General features: G+C 43.2%; 1 protein-coding gene across 1 annotated transcript; it reads left to right on the top strand.

Annotated features, from left to right (window-relative positions):
• Positions 1–1,203, top strand: LOC147610054 (mitogen-activated protein kinase kinase kinase 20-like). The gene has a single exon (XM_086787257.1). It carries the CDS (start codon positions 1–3, stop codon positions 1,201–1,203), a length of 1,203 nt encoding a protein of 400 aa, XP_086643383.1.
• Positions 1,204–23,994: the final 22,791 nt, after the last annotated feature.

Raw genomic sequence — 23,994 nt, 5'->3', positions numbered from 1 at the left:
ATGGACAGCAGCATGTCCGGCAGCGACAAGGAACACTCCTTAACGCCGACATGCTGCGAGCCTAGTCCTACTAGAAGGCTACATGGGTGCTGGGAGAAGCAAAGGAAGCTCGGGCAAGGTGGTTGTGGCATCGTGAGCCTGGCGTTGGACACCACGTCCGGCTGCCCGTTTGTGGTTAAGAGCGTTCTGTGCGACAGCGGCCGGCGGCAGGACGGCAGCGCGGAGGCTGACTTGGACAACGAGCTGGCAGTGCTGCAAAGGGTGCAGGGCTGTCCGCACGTGCTCAAGTACCTGGGCAGTGACACAGACGTGGACGAGTATGGTCGGGCAGTGAGGTTGCTCTTTTTGGAGTACATGGATGGTGGCAGCCTGCAAGACGCCATGGATCGGGAGGTCAAGAAGAGCGGTCTGTCAGAGGGCAGCGTTAGATTATTTGCCCGTGCCATCCTCGAGGGTTTGGTGGAGCTCCATCAGTGTGGTCTTGTGCACTGCGATATCAAGTGTGCTAACGTCCTTCTGCGCCGCCGCCGACCATCCCATCCGGAGCTTGTACAGCAAGCCAAGAACCACCTCTCCCGGGAAATGCAAGAGGATGAGTTCGAGGTGAAGCTAGGGGACTTCGGTATAAGCAGAGAGTACGACCCCTCGTGTCTTAGCGGCGGCGTATGTGGGCAATACAAGAGGAGAGGTACACTATCCCACATGGCGCCAGAGGTGGTGAAAGGTCGGGGTCCTTGCCCGGCGTCGGATGTGTGGAGCCTGGGCTGTACTGTGGCAGAGACGCTGCAGGGAAGCGCACCCTGGGGTTCCGGTGAGCAGGCCCTCTTGCGGCAGGCCATGGCGGAGCCGCCACATCTACCCCGTAATCTCTCCAAGCCATGCAAAGACTTCTTGCAACACTGCCTGGTGAGGGAGCCCAGCGCACGCTGGACCCCACACCAACTTCTGCAGCATCCCTTCCTCCGACCCCATCATCACGGCGTCATCAATCTGCATGCCCTTACTGCTGCGCTCAAGAAGTCTGTGGGCCACCTCGGCCGCCGTCACCACCACGACGCTCGCCACGACGACCAGGCAGACCATTCAGAGCAGCGCAGCTGGATCGCCAAGTTCTTGAATCACCACCACCACGTAGCTCCCACCTGCGCTGCAGCAACGTCGTCCCACCGGCTTCATGTTCCAAATCGTCACATTGCCCTCTAGTTGTAGTTTTCCAAACTGAGATAAATTCATTTTTGTATTTTCTGCCTCATTGTCTAACATGGTTTGTTTTTTTTTGGGGGGTATTATGCTATGCCACCCCCCAAACCTCATTATACATTTTTTTTGAAATGGATGATCACTAGGTCCGCTAGGCAAGCAGGTGAAACACCACCAGGGACTCCGGGAGCGGGTTAAGGGAACTTGGGGTGATTGGGTGCTAGGGAGACCGACTCAAGAGGGGAGGGGCAATTAATTTAGTATTTTGTATTATTAGATATTGTTGTCTTTGGGGGATTTGGAACTCCAAGAATCTGTTGATATTTCAAAAAGGGTTTAGTCAGGTTCTAGATGTGTCAAAACTCATGTATAAGTGTGTGCATACTCGTTGGTCTGTATATCATTCTCTTTTTCGCTTGTTTAGAGAGCTGTGGGACGTGTGTGCCAGGTATATAAATTGACCTTAACCATTTGAGAGAGTTTGTGGAGGTAGACATGATGCAGGTCCTAGTCATGGATTAGTCAGGTTTGTATCATGAAGGGTCAACTCAAGATGGCATCATAGGCATCCATGACCACAAATGTGAGGTGGAATGTCATGCCAACAGACTTTGACCTTGAGGTCATGCACTAGGCCCAAGGGTTTTGTAGAGTTTCTATCCGCAAGATTGATCACTAATTTGGTGGGATCCCCAGTTTTCCTCCCAACATGTTTGTGTGAGGATGCTTACACTAGCACCTCCATCCAGGATGCCTTTGACCACATGTCTATTATAGGAAATGGGCAATGCTGCATTTGTGTCATCACTTTCAAAACATTGTCCTAGCGCATCGGATACGAATTGTGGGTGCGCCTTTGGGTTGGGAGTGGTGGTGACGGAGTAAGTCTGGACGATGGCACCCAGATTCGTCCGAGGAATCTAAGGGAGCTTCCTCCTCAATAGAAGCCTACAGTTTGTGTTCCATCCAATCTAGAAGGTCATTCCATAGATTTGGACTACCTCTTAACAAGGTCCCAATGGGCATTTGGATTTGGGAGGAAAGGAAGGCAGAGAGGCCGGCCAAGTCACATTGATGGGTAGGGGCTTCTTAAGGGGCGGGGCCTTGATCATAGGGTGGACCAGCAATAGTGTATGGAAGTTCAAGTTGGTCCTTATTTGATAGGTGTGGAGGTCGAGATGTGGTTACAGTAGGAGCAAAAAATACCTCAGCAACTTTGGTGTGTGGACCTCGTGTGTCTCTGGCAGCAGCAAATTCTATGTTAGTGTTCGCATCAAGTTGTTCGATGATGTGAACGTGGGATTTGGGCTTGGCCATTTGTGGATTAAGCATTGGAGGACGAGGAGGTGCACGAGGGGCAAAATCTTTGTTTGTTAACATCATGTTGGCAAACGGATCATCCTCGGCCTTGAGCATTTGTAGGGCCTCCTGACTTACCTGGTGTGGAAGTTTAGGTTCAATGGGGGAGGATGCACACTCATGTATGTGGTTAAAGGTTACAAAAATGGGTGGCGGTTCTAGTTGAGCCTGGTATTGCTCTACTAGTGCTTCAGCCTCCTGAAGATGTTGCTTCTCAAGGATGGCATTGGGATAAGTGGCCAACTATTTTTCCCGTTTGGTGGGCTACATGCGGTGGATGCTAACCCGATCACCTCCGTGGATAACATGCTTAGAGCATTGTTTCTTTTGGGATGTGGCCTTCTTTAGCTTGGCTTGCAACCGTGTGATGACATTCAATGGGACAGTCAAAATCTTCCCATGTTGAATGCTCAACACGTTGTGGGATGGCATGTCTTTGAATGTGGAATGAGAAACTGATTGGAAAGGGAAATCCTTATAGTAATGGTCAATTCCATAGCCATGACATTGTGGTTGCATTGGCAGACATTTCTTTTGACGGTACTCTGCCACTCTATGGGGTCCATGGTACAGGAAACACAAAAGAGGTGGTTGTGGGTGCACCTATAGTGTGCACAAGTGGTTTAGGGGGTCCATGTGAGGCACCAGCAAAGGGAGATGAGGTGATAGGGGTGCCTCGGGGATGGTGGAGCTCAGGGGCTCCATAGGTTTAGCAATGGACCTGTTTGGAATCTTTCTATGAGCAATAGGGTGTGCCTAGAGAGGCAATCATTTGGGATGGAAAGATTGGCACCGGAGAGGGGTGTGGTGTGCGTTATGTGAGTAGTTGGTTTGGGGCGGTGCCACCAATAAGGCTTGGGGCCGGAGAGGAGAGGAAGGTAACATTACAAAAGAGCTTTGGATTGTCATTGGCGCAGTGGCCAATTGCGTGGAATAGCTTTCTCCTATGTCGTCATTGAGAAAGATGGCCCATTTGCAAGCCTGATCAAAGGTGGAGGGGTCCTTGACCAACACGTGGTCTCATGAAGCCTTGGATTATGCAAGTCCAAGAGGAAATGGTTCATTAATTGCTTATCTCTCAACTTTTCCCTCTCTTCGCAGTGTGAATCAAGTGTGTGTGCGATGTAGTCGCATAATGTTTCCTCAAGTTTTTTTCCAATTGGAATAGTTAGATGATGGGGCTCCATTTGGGCTCATAGGGTGCAAATCTAAGAATGAAGGCCTTCCTCAGCTTTGAAAGCACTTTTGTGCCGAGCGTCCAAGGATTGGAACCATTTCACGGCCTTGCCTTCAAGGCTGAGTCCAAGGAGATGGACTTTGGTTGCATTATCGAAAATTTCAAATGCCTGACAGATTTGGTTAAAGACCTCGATATGGAATACGGGGTCTCCAACTCCGTGGAGTTTTGACAAAAGTTTAAAAATTTTTGCCCACATAGGTTTTGTATGTGATGTTTGTGGGTGCAAGTGTTGTGACACTGCCCTTCCTAGAGCTTGTGCTCAGCTCGAAATGTTAAGTTGTGGCATAAGGGGAGGTGGTGCAAGAATGGGGATGGGAATAGATCCGTGGTGGATAGAGAAGAGGGTACATGAATGTGCTCGAGGCATCTATCCACACTGGGGTGTATGTATGGAGGGACACCATTAGATGAGGGCTCTTCAAAAATTGTTTCTCCCTAACGGCCAAACATGTGTGGCATAGGCGACATGTGAATGTGTAATTGAGGCCGAGGTGCCACTGAATGGAATGGAGGCACTAGGGGCATGCAACCATGACCGAAAGGTTACCATAGTGTGCGGGAAGCTTAGAAAAGCTTCAGAGATGCACGCGCGGGCCCGAAATAGGAGTTTTAAGTCACTTTTGCTTTGGGCATGTAAGGTTAAAAGTGGTTTTTTGAGGCGTTTTATGCATGTAAAAATGACACTAGTGAGTTGGGGAGGTAGACCAAAAACACCTCTAAAGATTTGGAAATTTTGATTTTTTCAAAAAAATTTAAAAGTTTTTTTTGGGGTTTGGTACGGCCGTACGCCCTTGGATTTGGTGTGGAACGACCTCGACAAGTGTGAAATGATTGCTTGGAAATTTTTTGAATTTTTTGTTTGAAAAAAAGTTATTTTTGGCACGGTCATATGCACAAGCATACGTGCGTGGCTTTAGTATGGAATGACCGTGGGGACAAGTGTGGAACGACCATTCGGATTTTTTTTTAAATCATATTTTTTTGATTTTTTTTGGGGTATGGCCATACACTTACAAGCGTATGCTCGTGGCTTTAGTGTGGAATGGTTGCGACAAGTGTGGAATGACCGTTCGGCTTTCTTTGGATTTTTTTTTGGTTTGATATGACTATACGCTTACAAGCGTACACCCGTGCCTTTAGTACGGAATGGCCATTCGGAAAATTTTTTAATTTAATTTTTTTGAAACGTTTTTTTAAGTATGACTGTACGCTTACAAGCGTACACCTGTGGCTTTAGTGTGGATCAGCTGTTCGATTTTTTTTTGAAAAAGAAGTTCTTTTTATGTTTTGAATGGCCGTACGCTTATAAGTCGACACCCGTGGCTTTAGTGTGGAATGGTCGTGTGGCAAATGGAACGGTCGTTCGAAATTTGTAATTTTTTTTGGGAAAAAAGTTTTTTTAATTTTGGTATGGCCATATGCTTACAAGGGCATGCCCATGGCTTTAGGTTGGTACGGCCGTGGCAAATTGGAATTTGATATTCAATTTGGAATTTAGAATTTGAATTTGAATTTCAAATTGGTGGAGGGAAGTGAGTGGGAGACAACGAAGACTCCCTCATTAATGCTAATAGGTGGGAAAGGGTCAAAGTTTGAGGCTACCTCTAAATTAGTGGGTTTCGACTAATTTAGAGGCACTCTAGCTTAACTAAAGATTAATTCACTTAATTTCACTATTAATCACTCCTTAATCCTCTTCTTTGCCTTCAAGTTTAAGCATGGAGATTTGATAGGTGGATTAGCAATGTTTATGCTAATCCAAACATGTGATTATCCCAAAATAATTTCACTAATTAATCCACTTAAAAGAGGAAAAATTAGACAAAAGAGACCAAAGTAGTGCTAATTCTTACAAATTAGGGCCTAATTGGAGTGAACTAAACATAGATTTGAGTCAAGGCAAGTGTTTAGAACACTAATGCCACTCCAATTAGTCTAATTGCAAGCAATTAGGCTCAATGTTTTAGTTTTTTGCTCTCTTTAGGTCCACTAATCACACTAACCCAGTAGGTAAGTGATAGTAAAAATTAAGAGATAGTTTATGTTTTTTTTACTAGTGTTCTATCTAGTAATGCTAACCTACCTATCTAAAAAATATGATTAAGCTAAAAATTAATAATAAGAGTCTAGGTTTAAGCAAACCCTCTTGATTATCCCTCTACTCACCCAAATCATAAGTTTTTTTAACTCAAACAAGTGATAATCCTACTCTAAACACAAAGCTATACATGAATCTCAACAAAAACATAAAAAAACCGCATCCCAAAGAGCCTACCTAGTATCGGGCTATGGAGGCTCCGTCAGATTCGAATCAAAGATGGTGTTGACAAGTAGCAGATGGCGCTCCCCAGCAACGATGCTAAAGATGTTAAGGAAACCCTACCCTAACATGTCATGGGAAGTTGTCTATCCATGCTGAACTATAGCTAGGCTCAAGAGATCCACCGTAGCCGCTCGTCACTGCCGTCCTCCCGCACTCATTGTCACACCGAGGTGGTTGCTCTAATCCAACGGGTGCAACCTCTCTCGCACGAAGATCTTGTGGGATCTCCACAGAAGAGGATCGCGTTGGTTAGCCTAATCACTCAAGAGAGAGAGAGAGAGAGAGAGAGAGAGAGAGAGAGAGAGAGAGAGAGAGAGAGGAAGCAAGAGAGAACAAATGATTAGCACTAATCACTTCTAAACCCTAACCCTAAGCACACCACACATGCTAGATTAGAGTTGCAACAAGAGAGAGGGAGAGAGAGAACACTCCACTTCTAATACATAAATGGGAGAATGAGTTACAAATAAGAGAAATTGGCTTTTATAGTTTCAAGCCTTTTCCCACTAGGCCGCTCGGGAGGGAGTGACCCTGGGCACCCAAAACATAGTTACAAGGGTTTTCTCTATGGTTTAGCCAACTAACTAAGATCCTCTTATCTATGCTTTGAAGCTTAATACTTGCGAGCATCTTTAGGGTGTTTTCCTCATCAAATGACGGGATTTACAATATAGTACGAGTGCCCATTACATAAGTGCGCAGACATAGTTGTCATAGGAATGTGTTAACCAATATGTGGTTAAGATGATGATGAGGAGGAGCAGGATGTGTAGAGACCGGCCCATTATGTTTAATGTTGTGTAACTCCATACTCAATGTAGCTCGCCTCCTGTTATGGCATTTTGGATGTAACTCGCCTTTTATGGCATTTGGGATTTAATACAATTAAGATTTCAGGAGTATCTATGTTTCAATGTATTTTCATATGTCGATGTGTCTGTTTGTTAAAAATAAAACTGCCTGCAATATATTGAAATAAAATTTTTTTGGGATAGATTGGGCCACTGAGCGATGGAAATAACGACATTAACATTTTTTTATCTACGTTGCTAAGCAGCAAAAATATTGACGTTAAATTTTTTATCAGCGCCGCTGAGTGACAAAAATAGCGATGATGATGTTTTTATCAGCATCGTTGAGCGGTGAAAATAGCGATGTTGTTTTTGACAGCAACGTTGAGCAGCAGAAGTTGCGTGGGATGTAGCGACGGTTATAACACATGATATAGCGGTGGTTATAGCATCAAAAAAATAGTGACACTTACACCTCGACACTTTTCAAGATCCTTTTATAAAGGCCATGGTATAACTCTCGCTAACCCCTTTTTTTGTTGTAATGATCATTGCAATAAATATATTACATATAAAATTAATATTGAGTTCAGTTTCTCGTTTAATATTGGTAATCTTGTGTTATACATCTTAAATATTAATAATAATATTGAATAACTATTTTACAAAATGAATCCACAAGGCAAGATAAATGAGTGCAAAATTATGTTGTATTAAGAAAACTTCAAGATTATAGGAGACATACATTTCATACAACTAAAAGTATTTCAGATTTCTTTCCACTGTAATAGCATCTACCTTAAATTTCAAGCATGATGGTATGGCATCTAATAGAGATTCCAAGGATGTGTGCACATCCCGCAATGTCCATTTTGCATTCATAGGAACAACTCTATTGTCTTCATCACTCAAGTTGATTGTTAGGTCATATTGCATAAATTTTTTCTCTGAATCCAATGGCATCCAAGTCCCTCTACTCTTTTTCCATCTTCTGGTACTTTAAGTTGATATACAAGGCTTGTTGTTGCGAGATTTTGTATGCCATTACCACACAATCAATGCAAGCATTACATTTTATAAAATCACCCCTACGGATGACTTCAATCACTTTCCATTATGCTCTGAGTGTATTATCCAAGGTAGACCCAGATATATGTAGACCCAGATATATGTAGGCAGTCACATTGCTTTTGTCCTCTTCATGTTTTCTTCTCGAAAACATGCCACAAATACATGGAGAGGTATAAACCATGATAGATTAATCGTCTTAGAAATCCTTCCAGTTTTTATAGACTTTTGAATATCGAAGACAATATTCTTGGATTTGTCCCCTTCATGTTTTCTTCTCGAAAACATGCCACAAATACATGGAGAGGTATAAACCATGATAGATTAATCGTCTTAGAAATCCTTCCAGTTTTTATAGACTTTTGAATATCGAAGACAATATTCTTGGATTTGTCCCCTTCATGTTTTCTTCTCGAAAACATGCCACAAATACATGGAGAGCTGTAAACCATGATAGATTAATCGTCTTAGAAATCCTTCCAGTTTTTATAGACTTTTGAATATCCAAGACAATATTCTTGGATTTAAATGATAATAGAGTACCTTTGTCTGGAAAATCCCAATCTAAAGAATTTAGGCTTGGTATAGGTAAACTCTCTAGTCTTCCAGAAGCTTCTAGTCTTGCAGGGACAATATACTTAGCATTGTATAAAAACATCTTTCATTAATGAAAAAAGAAAATGTTCAAAAGTCCTAATGAATGACTCCACAGATTTGCCACTCAATGTTTGTTGATGGATAAACATCTATTACATATACAACACATGTGAATAAACCATAGAATCACAAAGAACGTCAATTAATTATAAAAAATATCTTACGATGAGCTTGCAATCCGGATGGTGGAATAGAAGGATGCATGTGCATGTCTCTTGTATGTACATATGTTGCACCTTCCCATCTTTTGCTATCTAGAATTCCAAGATATGCCTCTTCCTGCAATGGTATTGTCGTAATCCTCTTCTTTTCCTTTTTATCCTATGAGACCTTTGCATGATGGTTGCATAGTCATCGTGCCATCTCCATAAGTGACCTGTTTTTTCTCTCAGCAATACCATTTTGCTGAGGGGTATACGGCACTGTACATTGGTGTTTTATCCCACGACTAGCCAGAAATGCATCAAACTCTTTAGACATGTACTCCCTCCCTCGATCAGAACGGAGGGTGCCCACATTACAATTGGATACATTTTCAACCATAAGTAAAAACTGTTTGAAGCACAAAAACACTTCGGACTTTGCCTTCAGTGGATATACCCATGCATGCCTTGAGTAATCATCAATGAAAGTCACAAAGTACAAGTGTTTACCAAATGACGGAGTTTGCATAGGCCCACATACATCACTATGTACAAGTTGCAATTTGCGAGTGGCCCGCACACAAAACCATCCTTTGGAAACGTAGAACGCTGCATTTTGCCCAAAATACAGCCTTCACAAACATGTTTCAATGGTGCCTCAAGAGGGGGCAATGAAGCAACCATATCAAATTTCTGCAAACGCAGCAAACTAGCAAAGTTTAGATGACCAAAACGAGCATGCCATAGTTTTGCATCTGAAACTGCCTTTTCATCAGAAACTACATTTGCTGAATTTTCCACACACTTGTCATAAGAATTGAGCCTATACAGCCCACGAAACAAGGTGCTAGATACAATAATCGTATCACCAGAAGTCAAATCATGAACAGTACATCTATCATCCACAAATTTGACTACAAGTCCAAGTTTAGCAAGCACAGAGACAGACAATAGATTCTTCTTTATCCTTATCCCTGGCACATACAAAGCATCTGAAAGTGTGAAAGCGCTCCCATTTGCAGCAGTAAGCATAATTTTACCAATGCCCTTCACTGGGTAAGAAGCATTATTGGCACATGAAACAGTATTCCCATTAGGGACAGCCTCAAGACAAGTGAACATATCACGATGCGAGGTAATGTGCTTTGTAGCACCACTGTCAAAATACCATACATGAGAGTCAACAAAAACTGCCAAACATGCATCATGTACAGATGGGTCATACTGGCAATACACGCTAAATGCCCATTCTGTATCCTGCACAACATTTGCAAAATCTGCATTTGTAGAAGCATCCGCTATTGTGGCTGCATTTGACTCTTTCTTCTTTGCCTCTTTAGCCTTTAGCTTAGGGCAATTCTTAATGACATGATCATTTGCCTTACAATAGTTGCACCTGATCTTTTTCTTGCCTTAATCAAGAGCCTTCTCAGACTTATTGTTGCTACCTGTGGAAGGAGAAGAAGTTGCAGACCTATTAATAGGAGAAGAAACAGTGGAAGGGGCTGCCTTACCACTTCTTCTCTGCTGGGCAGCAATAAATGCCTGATCAACTGCACGCTGCCTAGCCCTGTTTTGCCTAGACTGCGCTTCTTGCAAGAGCTTGTTAACTAAATTATCATACTTGACAACATCACGTCTGTCCTCAGTAACAAGTCTCCACGTGGAAGCAAAAGTCTGATATGACTCAGGTAAAGCATCAAGAACAGTCTGCACAACAGAATGATCGGGAATAATCTCACCTGCAGAAATCAACTGTTCCTTGAGATCTTTAATCTCAGCAAGAAAAACATTTATGTCATCATCTTCCTGCATAATCTTCGATTCTAGCTCTTTACGCAGGTAAGAGATTTTTGCCTCGTTACGACCTGCATACAAACCAGCTAGAATATCCTAAGCATGTTTTGCTATTTTAGCTGAACGAATATGTGGGGTGATGTTACGTTTGATAGAAAGTGTAATCAAGGCATGAGCCTGCGCATCTTTACCATCCCAACGAGCTTGTTCAGCAGTGGATAAACCAGCAGCAACAGTAGAGCTGCTAGAACCTGCAACATCCTCAACAGATCCTACATCCACAGAACCTGGACGTACATCCATACCCTGCACAATGTTTCACACTCCTTTTGCAACCAAAACATGCTGCATCATGTATGTCCAAAGTGGGTAGTTGCTGTCTCCGTCCAGTTTGTCATCAGCAGACAACATGTGAAATACATCATTGCTGTTATCAGCCATGGCCACTGACTGAAAGTGATGCAAAAGCTACGTGTAATGAAGTAAAGACTGAAAACAACTCGTGCTATGTAGCACGATCCACAATAGAATACATATGCCTGTTTTGCAGAAAACTGCACTGTCAAAATTTTTGTACAAAATGACGAAAACACCTGTGCAGAACTTGAAATGCAAAAACGGAGCCCGAAACGAGCTCAGATTGCAATTTCTGAGAACGCATAGCCCTACGGGTTTATTCGCAGAGTATAGGGACTTGCAAGCACTCGTGAAAGCTCACCTCAATCGAAGAACGTGAGTCGGAGGGTGCCGGCGGCGTAGCCCTAGGAGCCGATGCCTGCTCTGATACCAATTGTTGGAATTAGGTTTGCAGGAAAGCACACAAAGCTTGGAGGAGAAGAAGCAAGAATGCACACAACACAAAGTGTATTAGATTGTGTCAATGTACAAAAGATAAGTTAGCCCTAGAATGATGGGCGTATATACAAGCCGAGGAAAAAAAACCTCCTAAAGAGGGAAAAAGTGCCCCGGCGGTCCTAAGTGTGTTCACACACATCACTGCCTATATATATATGGCAACTGTTGCACATAAGCACATGGGAAACCCCTTATTAACTTATGCACATGGCAACTTGTCCATTAATCATAAATTTTATTTTTCTAATTTCTTAATTACTCAAATTCCAAACCTCTCATTAAAATGCACACCTTATTTAAAATTCCCATTCTCTCACTAGAAATTACACCTTAGAAAATAATGTTTCAATTGCATTAGGATAAGGGAATAGGGATCTTACACATTTTATATATAATGCATAACAAGTAAATCTAAAGACTCTTCAAATAACATCGATACATAATTCATAATATCAAAATATTGAGTGATTTGTGAGTGCTAATAATAATTAATTAAAAGGATAGAAAGGGTTCCACCTTACCATGCTCCTAGTCTTTGACATTAACTTTATTAGAGATCTTAATGCATCAAAGATCTATTCACACTACAAGCGGTTCATCAAATTCCAAAGCATAATATACCAATGGTTGTAGGGAGATAGATATGAACCTTGACTAAAAATTATGGGGTCTATATAAGTGCTGAAAATATGTATTTGTATGTACATCAATAAAAGTGTCAGAAAAGACGTCAATATGTATTGGTATATACACATTAAAAAAAGCATTAAAAAAAACATCGATATCAACATCTAGAAAAACTCTGATATCGTCAGAATATTTAAAGAAAATACTTAACCTTGTATATACTTTCTTATGTTATTATAATTTTATAAAGGTGGCATTTAGAGAGGATTATACTCTGCATTATTGGGTCACCTAAGGGAGCTCCACACTAGCAGCTCTCTAAACAAGCAAAAAAGCGAATGATACATAGACCAACGATTATGCACACACTTATACAGGAGTTTTGACACATCTAGAACCTGACTAAACACTTTTTGAAATATCAACAGATTCTTGGAGTTCCAAATCCCCCAGAGACAACAATATCTAATAATACTAAATACTAAATTAATAGCCCCTTGAGGAGTCAATCTCCATTTAAAAAAATCTATAATGAGGTTTTGGGGGTGGGATAGCATAATACCCCTAACAAAAACAAACCATGTTAAGAAAATGAGGTAGAAAATACAAAAATGAATTTATCTGAGTTTGGAAAACTACAGCAACGTGACGATTTGGAACATGAAGCCACCAGTGGGATGATTTGGATTCTGGAACATGAAGCTGCGCACGTGGTGCTGATTCAAGAACTTGACGTTGCTGTGTTGCTCTGAATGGTCTGCCTGGGCATCGTGGTGGTGATGGCGGCCGAGGTGGCCCACCGACTTCTTGAGCAACGGCTATGAGTCATGACGAAGCGAGGATCGGAGCGCAACTGCAATGACTATGATGTTAATTCTTTAAAAGACAAAAGTACATAGGGCTCCATACAAAATGAACTTACTCTACTATCTGTAAGAGTCTGTTCTTCTTGGACAATGTAGACTCTTGGCTACTTTTCCTTCTCATGCTACTTCTCCTTCTTATTATATTCTCAATCTTCTTCTTCTCCTCCTCCTTGTCTTTAGCGCATGAGAGGGATTATAAAATGCACTCCTTTGCAAACTTCTCATTGATTAAATAATGCTCTATAATCTATATCAAGATTTCTTATTTGAGTCATTGCTAGTCTCTTCAATCATTAGGGCCAAAAATGTTTTAAAAAGGGCCACATTTTAATCACTTATACCGAATTTGGATTAAGCTTTGGACCAATAGAAATGTGCAACATTGAACTAATAATATGACATTGGGCATCATATTTACTTTCCACTAACTTCACTAGTGTTGGCTATTTTAGGGGGTTATCAATGCTTAATGTAATCTGGCATGGCTATCTGTGGAAGTTTTAGCTTCAAAACGTGCTCGCATGTACCAAATGTCAATACTTAAGAAAATAAAGAATTAGGTTTCCTCCAAAATTAGTCGTACATTTCAATAAATACATTTCAAATTCCCTAGCCTACTCTGGTTACACCTCTTCCTCATCATCCTCTACTCTATTCATCATCAAATAATGTGGAGACAACAGTTTAACCCAAGGTACACTCCTAATGCCATTCCTCATAGGACAAAAAGGAAAAGAAGAGGCTTACTACAATACTATTGCAGTAAGAGGCATATCTTGGAATTCAAGATAGCAAAAGATGGGAAGGTGCAACATGTATACACGATAAGTGAGATGCACATGCATCCTTCTACTCCACCATCTGCATTACAAGCTCATTGTAAGATATTTTTTATAATTTAATTTATGTTCTTTATGATTCTATGGTTTATTCATATGTGTTGTATATGTAATAGATGTTTATCCATCAACAAGCATTGAGTGGTGTGAGGTGAAAACAAGAAAAAAGACCATGCCTCTATAGCCCTTCACCTCCCAACTTTGGAAACACTAACACCAACGGGCGGGGGCACCACCAACCACAGGTTGGAACACTTCTCACTGTTCACCACCCACCCACACCAGAAAGACAGCTCAAAACCACGATAGACGATTGATCATCCAGCAAAAAACACCATCAACACCATCAACACCATAAAACTCAGCAATTACACCAAAAACCAGGACTCTGGCCACAATTTACTGCCAAGGGAATTCACCCTTGCGTCTGACAACCAAGCCTCTGTCTCCTCGTCTCTGCTTCTCTTCAGAGGGCGCCCCACCAGCAACCCTCCACTCTCTGCTTCACTCTAACTAGTAACCATACACAAATGACCAACCCGGCCAACCAAGGCAACGCTTAGCCCAAGGCTCTCTCTATCCTGCGTGCATGCTGCGCCAACCACACCACTAAGAGGGAAACGAAGACCCCCCAGCTTTCAGCCACCGCCAACTCACAAAGGCGGTTCTCTCCCTACCGCCGGCGGTCCACAGTCGTTACCAGCTCCCAGTCGTCACGACCAGCAGCAACGCATGCCCTTCATCAACACCCTACTAGGCGGCTCCCCCACCTGTCAGTGGTAGTTCACCAGTCTGTCACCAGCCATAGCACCAACTTCTCTTCGTTGCTCTCCCTTTGCACCTACGGCTACGCTCCAGCCATGCTCACACCAGAATCACCCCCGCAGCCTCTTCATCAAGGCGACAACACTTTCCTCGCCTCTGTGGCTGCGACCATTCCCGCTAGGCGATCTCTTCATCTACGAGGCGGCCCATACACAAATGACCCAGCCCTTCTGCGCACCCAGAGGCCTGCAGCTTCTCTTCCTCATTCCCGCTAGGCGATCTCTTCATCTACGAGGCGGCCCATACACAAATGACCCAGCCCTTCTGCGCACCCAGAGGCCTGCAGCTTCTCTTCCTTTGCGTCTGCCTGCAGAACCACCAGAGCCGCTTCTCTGCGTTTGCTTGGCTCCTCTCGCTCAGTCGAGCGTCTCCCTTTTTCAAAGCAGCCCTTCAGCTATTCGCCAACCTTCCAGACATCTGCTGGCAACGAGATAAACCTCCACGTGGTCTCCTTCTTTATGGCCACGTTGGTTGGTATTTTTATTTATTTATTTTCCTTAAAGCCTCAATGATGGCCACCAATGCCCTTTCATTACCTTATTTCATCTGAACATGTGGCGCCCACACTTTCCAAACATGACAAGAGAATTGCCCACCGTCTTCAATCAACTGCATCATCGACTTACCAAAACACGACCATTCCCCATGCTCCAAAAGGCGGCTCACATTCGAATCGGTCGGTGCCCTGCATTTAGCAACCACCCGCACACCATACTGCTGCAATAAAAAAACTTCCAATCTCAAGCACCTGCTCCCAAAAAAGACAACACGCATGTACCAGCTCACTGCAAAACCATTCAGTTGTACATTTGCCAGGGCATTCAGTGCAAAGTTTTTTCACACACCATGCATTCCATATGTACACTAGCTCAAAACACCTTTCAGATTTTTGCCTGACATACTTTGCCAACCCCCCAGCCTGCTAGAGCATTCATGCTCAGTAGAAAACAAGAACTTGCATTCATATTCCTGGATCAAATGGCCAAAGTTGTATCACCCAACTTAACATCATAGCATACCACATCCGCCCACCTGGGTCAAAGAGCATACCACATCCACCCACCTGGGTCAAAGAGCATCCTTTTAAATTCACCATGCCAGCATAAAGGCCCTTGAAAGAACAAGGATTGATCAATACACTGCCACCACTTGAGAAGATAAGCACCCTCAACATCTGCATGCAAACCATGTCCAAAATGCATAGACCACCATTCAACTTTAACATCCAAGAGTACCTCTTTTGACCATATATCCATCTTTTTCATTGAAAGCTTCTCCTTTATCACCACACCATTCTCACCCATAGCAGCTAAGAACCCCTTTGTAACATCCTCATCACACATCTTGTCCTCTTTGTCCAAAACTTTGGTCGATTCCTGCTTCAAAGCATCACATAAGTGATAACCCACAAAGCATAGACTCATCTGCCTAACCTGTTGTATGGCAACACTCATCATCAAATTCAAGACCACTTGTGAACACCGTCCTCTAATCAAAGCATACAGGGGAGCCTCATCTTTCCTGTCCAAAGTCACATCAAAGCAATCATCCATAACATTCTTGTCTATGCCCATCCAGGTTTCATCTTCATGCATAAGATCCATATCACTTGGCTCATCAGATAAGGAAACATCCATAGCATCAATCACATTCTCACAATCATAAACATGCTCATCCAAGAAGACCGCAATGACCTGCTCCTCTTCATTTTTCAAAGCAATCAGCTCATGGTCCACATCTTGTCCACACATATAAGCACTCACATCATCATCCTCAAGTGAAAAGCTCTCTACCCTATCCTCCTTGGTAATGGTTTGTATAGAAGAATCATCAAAACAAATATCATTATAAAAAGCACCTTTTTCGTTGGCCAAAAGAACCTGCTTATCCTCCCACATGGGTGTGTCATCACACATATGTTCAACATCCGCAGCCACAATCAAGTCATCACCAAAAGAGCATTCCAAATCACTTTCCACAATAGCATCGACATACGATTGCAAGGACATCTCTTCCTCTACACAAATTGGCACCTCCATCTCTTCATTCGGCATAATAACGTCTTCGTCGACAACCCCGCTTTCCAAAAACGATGGCTTCTCTTCAAGACCTGTCAAGCACTCCTTTTGCTTTGGCTTTTTAACCTGTATGGAATCCTCATTCAGACACCCTTTCAACCATGAAAAGAACTTTGACGGCTTATCAAGCATACATTTATTCACCTGCTTTGGCCTTGAAGGCATTCCTTCTAGCAACAAACATTTGGCATCCTTTCCAACATTAAAGAGATCCTCATGCACACCCTCTGAATGCATACCAAGCTCTGCCATCTTCTTCATCTTCCACTCCTTGTCCCTTGCAATCTGCACAGCATCCTCAAACGTTTTGGGTTTCTTCCCTTCGACCTTGAGCTTCAACGTAGGAAGCAAACCACTTACAAACAATCCTTTCTTCACAAACATCGGGGAGCCTCACTCCGCAAAGAAAAGCACCATCGATCCCACAACCCTGTGAACACATGCAAAAAATCATCCACGTTTTGTCCTTGTCCTTGTCGTAAATCATTGAGTTCCTACCATAGCACACTCGAGTCTTCAACTCGCTGGAACCGCTCCAAAAGAGCCTCTATCAACCTGTCTAATGTCAAAACACTAGGTGGTACAGCCTTAGCTTCCTTTGCTTCAAAACTTTTGAGCCAATCTCTAGCATCGCTTTTCAAAAAGATCCTCAAAAGTTTCAACACCTGCTCTTCATTATCAACAAGGTTGCTAATGCACGCAACCTCGAACCTCTCAAGAAAATCTGCTACATCTTTATTAGAACCACCAAAAAACTCCGGATACGACATCATTTTTATCCCCAAGCTTCACCTTCAGACCAAGAAAAACACTAGAAACACCTTCCTTCAATCTCTTACTCTGGGGCATACACCCTCGTAGGCAAGAGAAATATACCTGAGCTCTCCTCACTGGAACATACACCCTTCTAGGCAAAGAACAACACCAGAGCTCTCTTCAGTGGGGGCACCAGAAAGCATGTGAGGTGAAAACAAGAAAAAAGGCCATGCCTCTATAGCCCTTCACCTCCCAACTTTGGAAACACTAACACCAACGGGGCCACCACCAGCCATAGGCTGGAATACTTCTCACTGTTCACCACCCACCCACACTAGAAAGACAGCTCAAAACCATGATAGACAATTGATCATCCAGCAAAAAACATACACAGCACCATCAACACCATAAAACTCAGCAATTACACCAAAAACCAGGACTCTGGCCAGGATTTACTGCCAAGGGAATTCACCCTTGCATCTGACAACCAAGCCTCTGTCTCCTCGTCTCTGCTTCTCTTCAGAGGGCACCCCATCACAGCAACCCTCCACTCTCTGCTTCACTCTAAAACAGTAACCATACACAAATGACCAACCCGGCCAACCAAGGCAACGCTTAGCCCAAGGCTCTCTCTGTCCTGCCTCTGCATGCTGCGCCAACCACACCACTAAGAGGGAAACGGCGACCCCCCAGCTTTCAGCCACCGCCAACTCACAAAGGCGGTTCTCTCCCTACTGCCCCGCCGACGGTCCACAGTCGTTACCAGCTCCCAGTCGTCACGACCAGCAGCAACACATGCCCTTCATCAACACCCTTCTAGGCGGCTCCCCCACCTGTCAGTGGGGGTGGCAGCTCACCAGTCTATCACCAGTCATAGCACCAACTTCTCTTCGTTGCTCTCCCTTTACACCTGTGGCTACGCTCCAGCCACGCTCACACCAGAATCACCCCCGCAGCCTCTCCATCAACAAGGCGGCAGCACTTTCCTCGCCTCTGTGGTGGCTGCGACCATTCTCCCCAGGCAATCTCTTCATCTACGAGGCGGCCCATACACAAATGACCCAGCCCTTCTGCGCACCCAGAGGCCTGCAGCTTCTCTTCCTTTGCGTCTGCCTGCAGAACCACCAGAGCCGCTTCTCTGCGTTTGCTTGGCTCCTCTGGCTCAGTCGAGCATCTCCCTTTTTCAAAGTGGCCCTTCAGCATTCGCCAACCTTCCAGACGTCTGCTGGCAGCGAGATAAACCTCCACGTCGTCTCCTTCTTTATGGCCACATTGGTTGGTATTTTTATTTATTTATTTTTCTTAAAGCCTCAATGATGGCCACCAATGCCCTTTCATTACCTTGTTTCATCTGAACATGTGGCGCCCAGACTTTCCAAACACGACAAGAGAACTTCCCACCGTCTTCAATAAACTGCATCATCGACTTACCAAAACACGACCATTCCCCATGCTCCAAGTAGGAAAAGGAGGCAGAGTCTACTTTAGCCAAGAAGAACAAACTCTTGGTATGCATCCCTATGTACTTTTCTCTTTTAAAGAATTAACATTATAGTCATAGCTTATGATACAATCAAACTTAAAGATGTCTTAAACAAATTGAATGTAATTTTTAATTATCCATTAAAATATGATATAAGTCTTAGTGCATTTTTTTAAATTTCCTTTTCAGATAGGGTCCTAAGTGTAGCATATGGGTGCAAAGAATTCCAACCTACTTCTACACACACCCCTCCCCCTATGTACCACAAGGGACACCACCCTTCCAAATATTGGCCACTTTTCAAGGCAATGGTGACGAGCCGTGTAAGTGAGTTGCTCAGTTGATTGGAGTGAACCCCTGCATAGTTATTAGTTACTTGGCATCACAATAGGGTTATAATCTTTTACTTCTATGAAAGCCACCATCCCTGATCTAGAGCATCAAGCTTGAGAGGTAAGCATAGTACACTTCTCTCATCACATGATTGTCGATGAAGAGGTGGAAACACCTAAGCAATGTAGCAATGGTGTAGGATGCCACCTCCACACGAACACAGAGTCGGTAGGGTATTGCCAACAACAGGATTTTAACTCAAAACCTATTTAATGGGCACTTCAGCTTCATTGAAGTTTCCCTTTACACATGAGTTATAGAATTTAGAACTTCAAATGAGATTTGGGTATGACGATATAAAGTCATGATTGAGATGGATTAAGTTAGGTATTTTTGATTGAGAAAATAAAGTGGGGAGAAAGAGTTAAGTATATTCTATTTTAAAGAAAGGAGAGGAAAAGGGGCAGATTGACATGCCTTCAATATACAAGGAGAAAACTCAAAAATACATGTTTTGATTGAATGCTTATCACATCAAAAATTACAGCACCAACGCCCAGGGCTCAACATAGTAACTAACAAGCTTGTGTAACTTTAGCATGGAGAGCAAAACTTTTCCCCATGCCGCAAACGAAACCATGTACAAAAACGAGGTCGGTAGGAGGGTGTTTAAAAGGAGAGACTAGCACTCGCTTCGTCATTGTCGTCGCCATAGATACCCACGCAGCTAGCTCGCTATGGACAGCAGCATGTCCAGCAGCGAGAAGCAACGCTCCTTAACACCAACACCAACATGCTGCGAGCGTAGTCATATTAGACCGCTCGGGCAAAGGCGGGAGAAGCAAAGGAAGCTCGGGCAAGGCGGTTGTGGCATCGTGAGCCTGGCATTGGATAGCACGTCCGGCTGCGCTTTTACGGTTAAGAGCGTTCTTTGCGACGACAGCGGCTGGCGGCAGGATGGCAGCGCGGAGGCTGACTTCGACAACGAGCTGGCGGTGCTGCAAAGGGTGCAGGGCTGTCCGCACACGCTCAAGTACCTGGGCAGTGACACAGACGTGGACGAGTATGGTCGGGCAGTGAGGCTGCTCTTTTTGGAGTACATGGACGGTGGCAGCCTGCAAGACGCCGTGGATCACGAGGTCAAGAAGAAGAACAAGAGGGGTCTGTCAGGGCAGCGTTAGATTATTTGCCCATGCCATCGTTGAGTGCAGCGTTAGATTATTTGACCGTGGCCTTGTGCACTGCGATATCAAGTGCGCTAACGTCCTTCTGCGCCGCCGCCGACGATCCCCTACGGAGCTTGTTCATCAAGCCGGGAATCACCTCCCGGAAATTCAAGATGATGAGTTTGAGGTCAACAAGCTAGGGGACTTCGGTATCCGCAGAGTACGATCCCTCATGTTGGATATTGATGTTGATATCGATGTTTTTTTTTGACGTTTTTTTTAATGTGTATATATCAATACATATTGATGTTTTTTCTTGACACTTTTATTGATGTGCATACAAATACATATTTTTAGCACTTATATAGACTCCATAATTTTTGTCAAGGTTCATATCTATGTCCCTACAACCATTGGTAAATTATGCTTTGGAATTTGATGAACCGCGTGTAGTGTGAATAGTGTAGCGTGAATAGAGCTCTGATGCATTAAGAACTCTAATAAAGTCAACGTCAAAGACTAAAAGCATGGTAAGGTGGAACCCTTTTTATCCTTTTAATTAATTATTATCAACACTCACAAATCACTCAATATTTTGATATTATGAATTATGTATCGATGTTGTTTAAAGAGTCTTTAGATTTACTTGTTATGCGTTATATATAAAATGTGTAAGATCTTCCCTTGTCTTAATGCAATTGAAACATTACTTTCTAAGGTGTAATTTCTAGTGAGAGAATGTGAATTTTAAATAAGGTGTGCATTTTAATGAGAGATTTAGAATTTGAGTAATAAAGAAATTAAAAAATAAAATTTACGATTAATGGACACACACACCCCTATGTACCACAAGGGACACCACCCTTTCAAATATTGGCCACTTTTGAAGGCAATGGTCAAGCCTTGGGAGACGAGCCCCGTAAGCGAGTCGCTCAGCTGATTGGAGTGAACCCCTGCATAGTTGTTAGTTACTTGGCATCACAATCGGGTTATAATCTTTGACTTCTATGAAAGCCACAAAATCCTCCAAACTTGCCCACACCCAACCCATGGGCACTCCAAAGCGCAATTCACCCATCCCTTTCAACCCACAGAGCCTCATCCACAAAGCTCCACCGCTCAAGATAAACTCAAAGGTAAGTTCACAACTCACATGGGCCACTCAGTACAAAACCCTCTTTAGGGGTGCTGACCAATAAACACATGTCAAACAAAAGAGTCTCTAGGTGATTACAAACATGGGCACACGTTTTGCCCTCGCCCTCGCCCTCGCCCTCGCCCATGCACAACACCTACAAATCTCATTGGGCTTTGTTCTATGCACACACATCGTATAAAGCTTCATCATTGATAGCCGTGTAGACACTACGCTCACAAAAATACTGAACAACAAAGGCCTAAGGAATTCGGTTGTCTAATGGGATTGGGCTCTTGTGGGATGAAAGGAGCTTGATCAGCTGGTAATTGACTTTGATCTTCTCCCAAAAGAGAAACAACGAGCTGGAGAGATATTGGTAGAGATTCAGAAAGTCTAGGTACCTACTGCCTATGATGACTCTTGTTGGAGGAAAGATTGGATGTGGTTTAACGGGGTGAAACTAGACAAAGGAACAATTAAGGTTATGTACCTGGAGCTGCGAAAAAGTGAGGTGAATTTTGAATAATGTAACAAGGTTTGGAAAGTTAATTGAAAAGTTGGAACCTAGAGGAAGAGACGAAAAACTCATTTGGGAGGCTAACATTCCAGTAAAATTCAAGGTCTTCCTATGGAAAGTATGCTTGTTGGCTCTCCCCCTTCAAAGAAACTTCCTTCAAGTTGCTGCCCTAGGTGTAAATTAGCTCTGGAGGATGGGACGCATGCATTCTGGGAGGACTGGCCTAACATAAGGGCAACCTGGGCTAAGATTGGGAACATTTACAAAAATATATATACAACCACATCCTCAATATGGAATGTGATACTATAAGTCTGAGTACTACTCAGACCCAGATGATGACTCGTTGCTCCCTCCATGATCAGATGAGCTCACATCGGTCGGAATGTCCGATGAGTAGTGCTCACGTCCACCCTCTGCAGTGGCGGCGAGTGGATCATCAGCAGCTTGTGCCTGTTCAAGTAATATATAGTATATAAGTATATATATATGTAATTCAATAAACCAAAATCATTCGTTTAGAGTTTTCAAGTACCTGTTTGTTTTTCACAAAGGTAGATGGTTGGGTCTGAACTAGAGAAATAAGCTTCTCTATTTTGCCCCTCTCAAGATAGCCAACTCCCCCTTTTGCAACTTCTTATGTGGAAAATAAAAGGATGTGCTAGAATCAATTCTATTGCATGCCCTGGGGCCACAGGAAACTCCTTCTTCAGTCTTGGAATCTGGTGGTCCCTTAATTTAACCACCCTAATTTGGCTCTTCTGGACACTACACTCACAAAAATACTGAACAACAAAGGCCTAAGGAATTTGGTTGTCTAATGGGATTGGGCTCTTGCTGGATGGAAGGAGCTTGATCAGCTTGTAATTGACTTTGATCTTCTCCCAAAAGAGAAACAACTGGCTAGAGAGATATTGGTAGAGATTCAGAAAGTCTAGGAACCTACTGCCTATGATGACTCTTGTGGGAGGAGATATTGGATGTGGTTTAATGGGGTGAAACTAGACAAAGGAACAACTAAGGTTATGTACCTGGAGCTAAGGAAATGTGAGGTGAATTTTGAATAATGTAAGAAGGTTTGGAAAGTTAATTGAAAAGTTGGAACCTAGAGGAAGAGATGGAAATTAATTGGGAGGCTATCATTCCAGTAAAATTCAAGGTCTTCCTATGGAAAGTATGCATGTTTTCTCTCCCCCTTGGGTTGAAGTTGCTTCAAAGAAACGTCACTTCAAGTTGCTGCCCTAGGTGTAAATCAGCTCTGGAGAATGGGATGCATGCATTCTGGGACTGACCTACCATAAGGGGAACCTGGGCTAAGATTGGGAAATGGGTAGCCAAATGTTTAGGAGTTTTGGGACTCTAGGGGGATTGAGGGGAGTAGATTTTGAAGATGATATTAATAATATCTTTAATATTATTAGATTTGGATGTTTATAGGAAATTTGGATATCCAAAAATAGCAGTCTTTCAGAAGGACAGGAACACTAGAATAGATATAACTGAGGTGATGTATAACTATACTGATCTGTGCTGGACCCATTTATTATGTTAACATGTTAAAGAATGCTAACTTTTTTAAGGCTATTTTCTCTCTCCAATCTAGGATTAGCTGATCTGCAAGCTTGCAGATCCTTACACATACTGGGGATGCATAACTCATAATGTTATGTAGGGGAACCCAGGGTATGAAGTGAAGGCAAAGCTCCCCAAATTTGGGCCAAAGACTAGAAGATGGTACCAAAAAGTCAAACACACCTCCTATACATTTGTGGCTTTCATAGAGAACCCCCTAGGAACCCAGTGGTGAAGGTGTGGGCAGGAAATTAAATCTTGCAGAAGCTATCCCCAAAAGGATGCACTACTGAAGCTATGATGATAGCATGTATGCATCTAGGGTATCATGTATCTTGGAGCCACCCTTCCTTTGTTTGGG

The sequence above is a fragment of the Cibotium barometz genome, chromosome 50 (assembly GCF_041138505.1).
Source record: "Cibotium barometz isolate CiBa-2024 chromosome 50, ASM4113850v1, whole genome shotgun sequence".
NCBI classification, from domain to species: domain Eukaryota; kingdom Viridiplantae; phylum Streptophyta; class Polypodiopsida; order Cyatheales; family Cibotiaceae; genus Cibotium; species Cibotium barometz.
Note: the sequence above shows the minus strand (reverse complement) of the source record. Positions and strands in the feature narration are given on the sequence as shown.

Bases quoted from the DNA above. Each gene is read 5' to 3' on its own strand.
- LOC147610054 (XM_086787257.1), top strand. From the start codon at position 1: ATGGACAGCAGCATGTCCGGCAGCGACAAGGAACACTCCTTAACGCCG.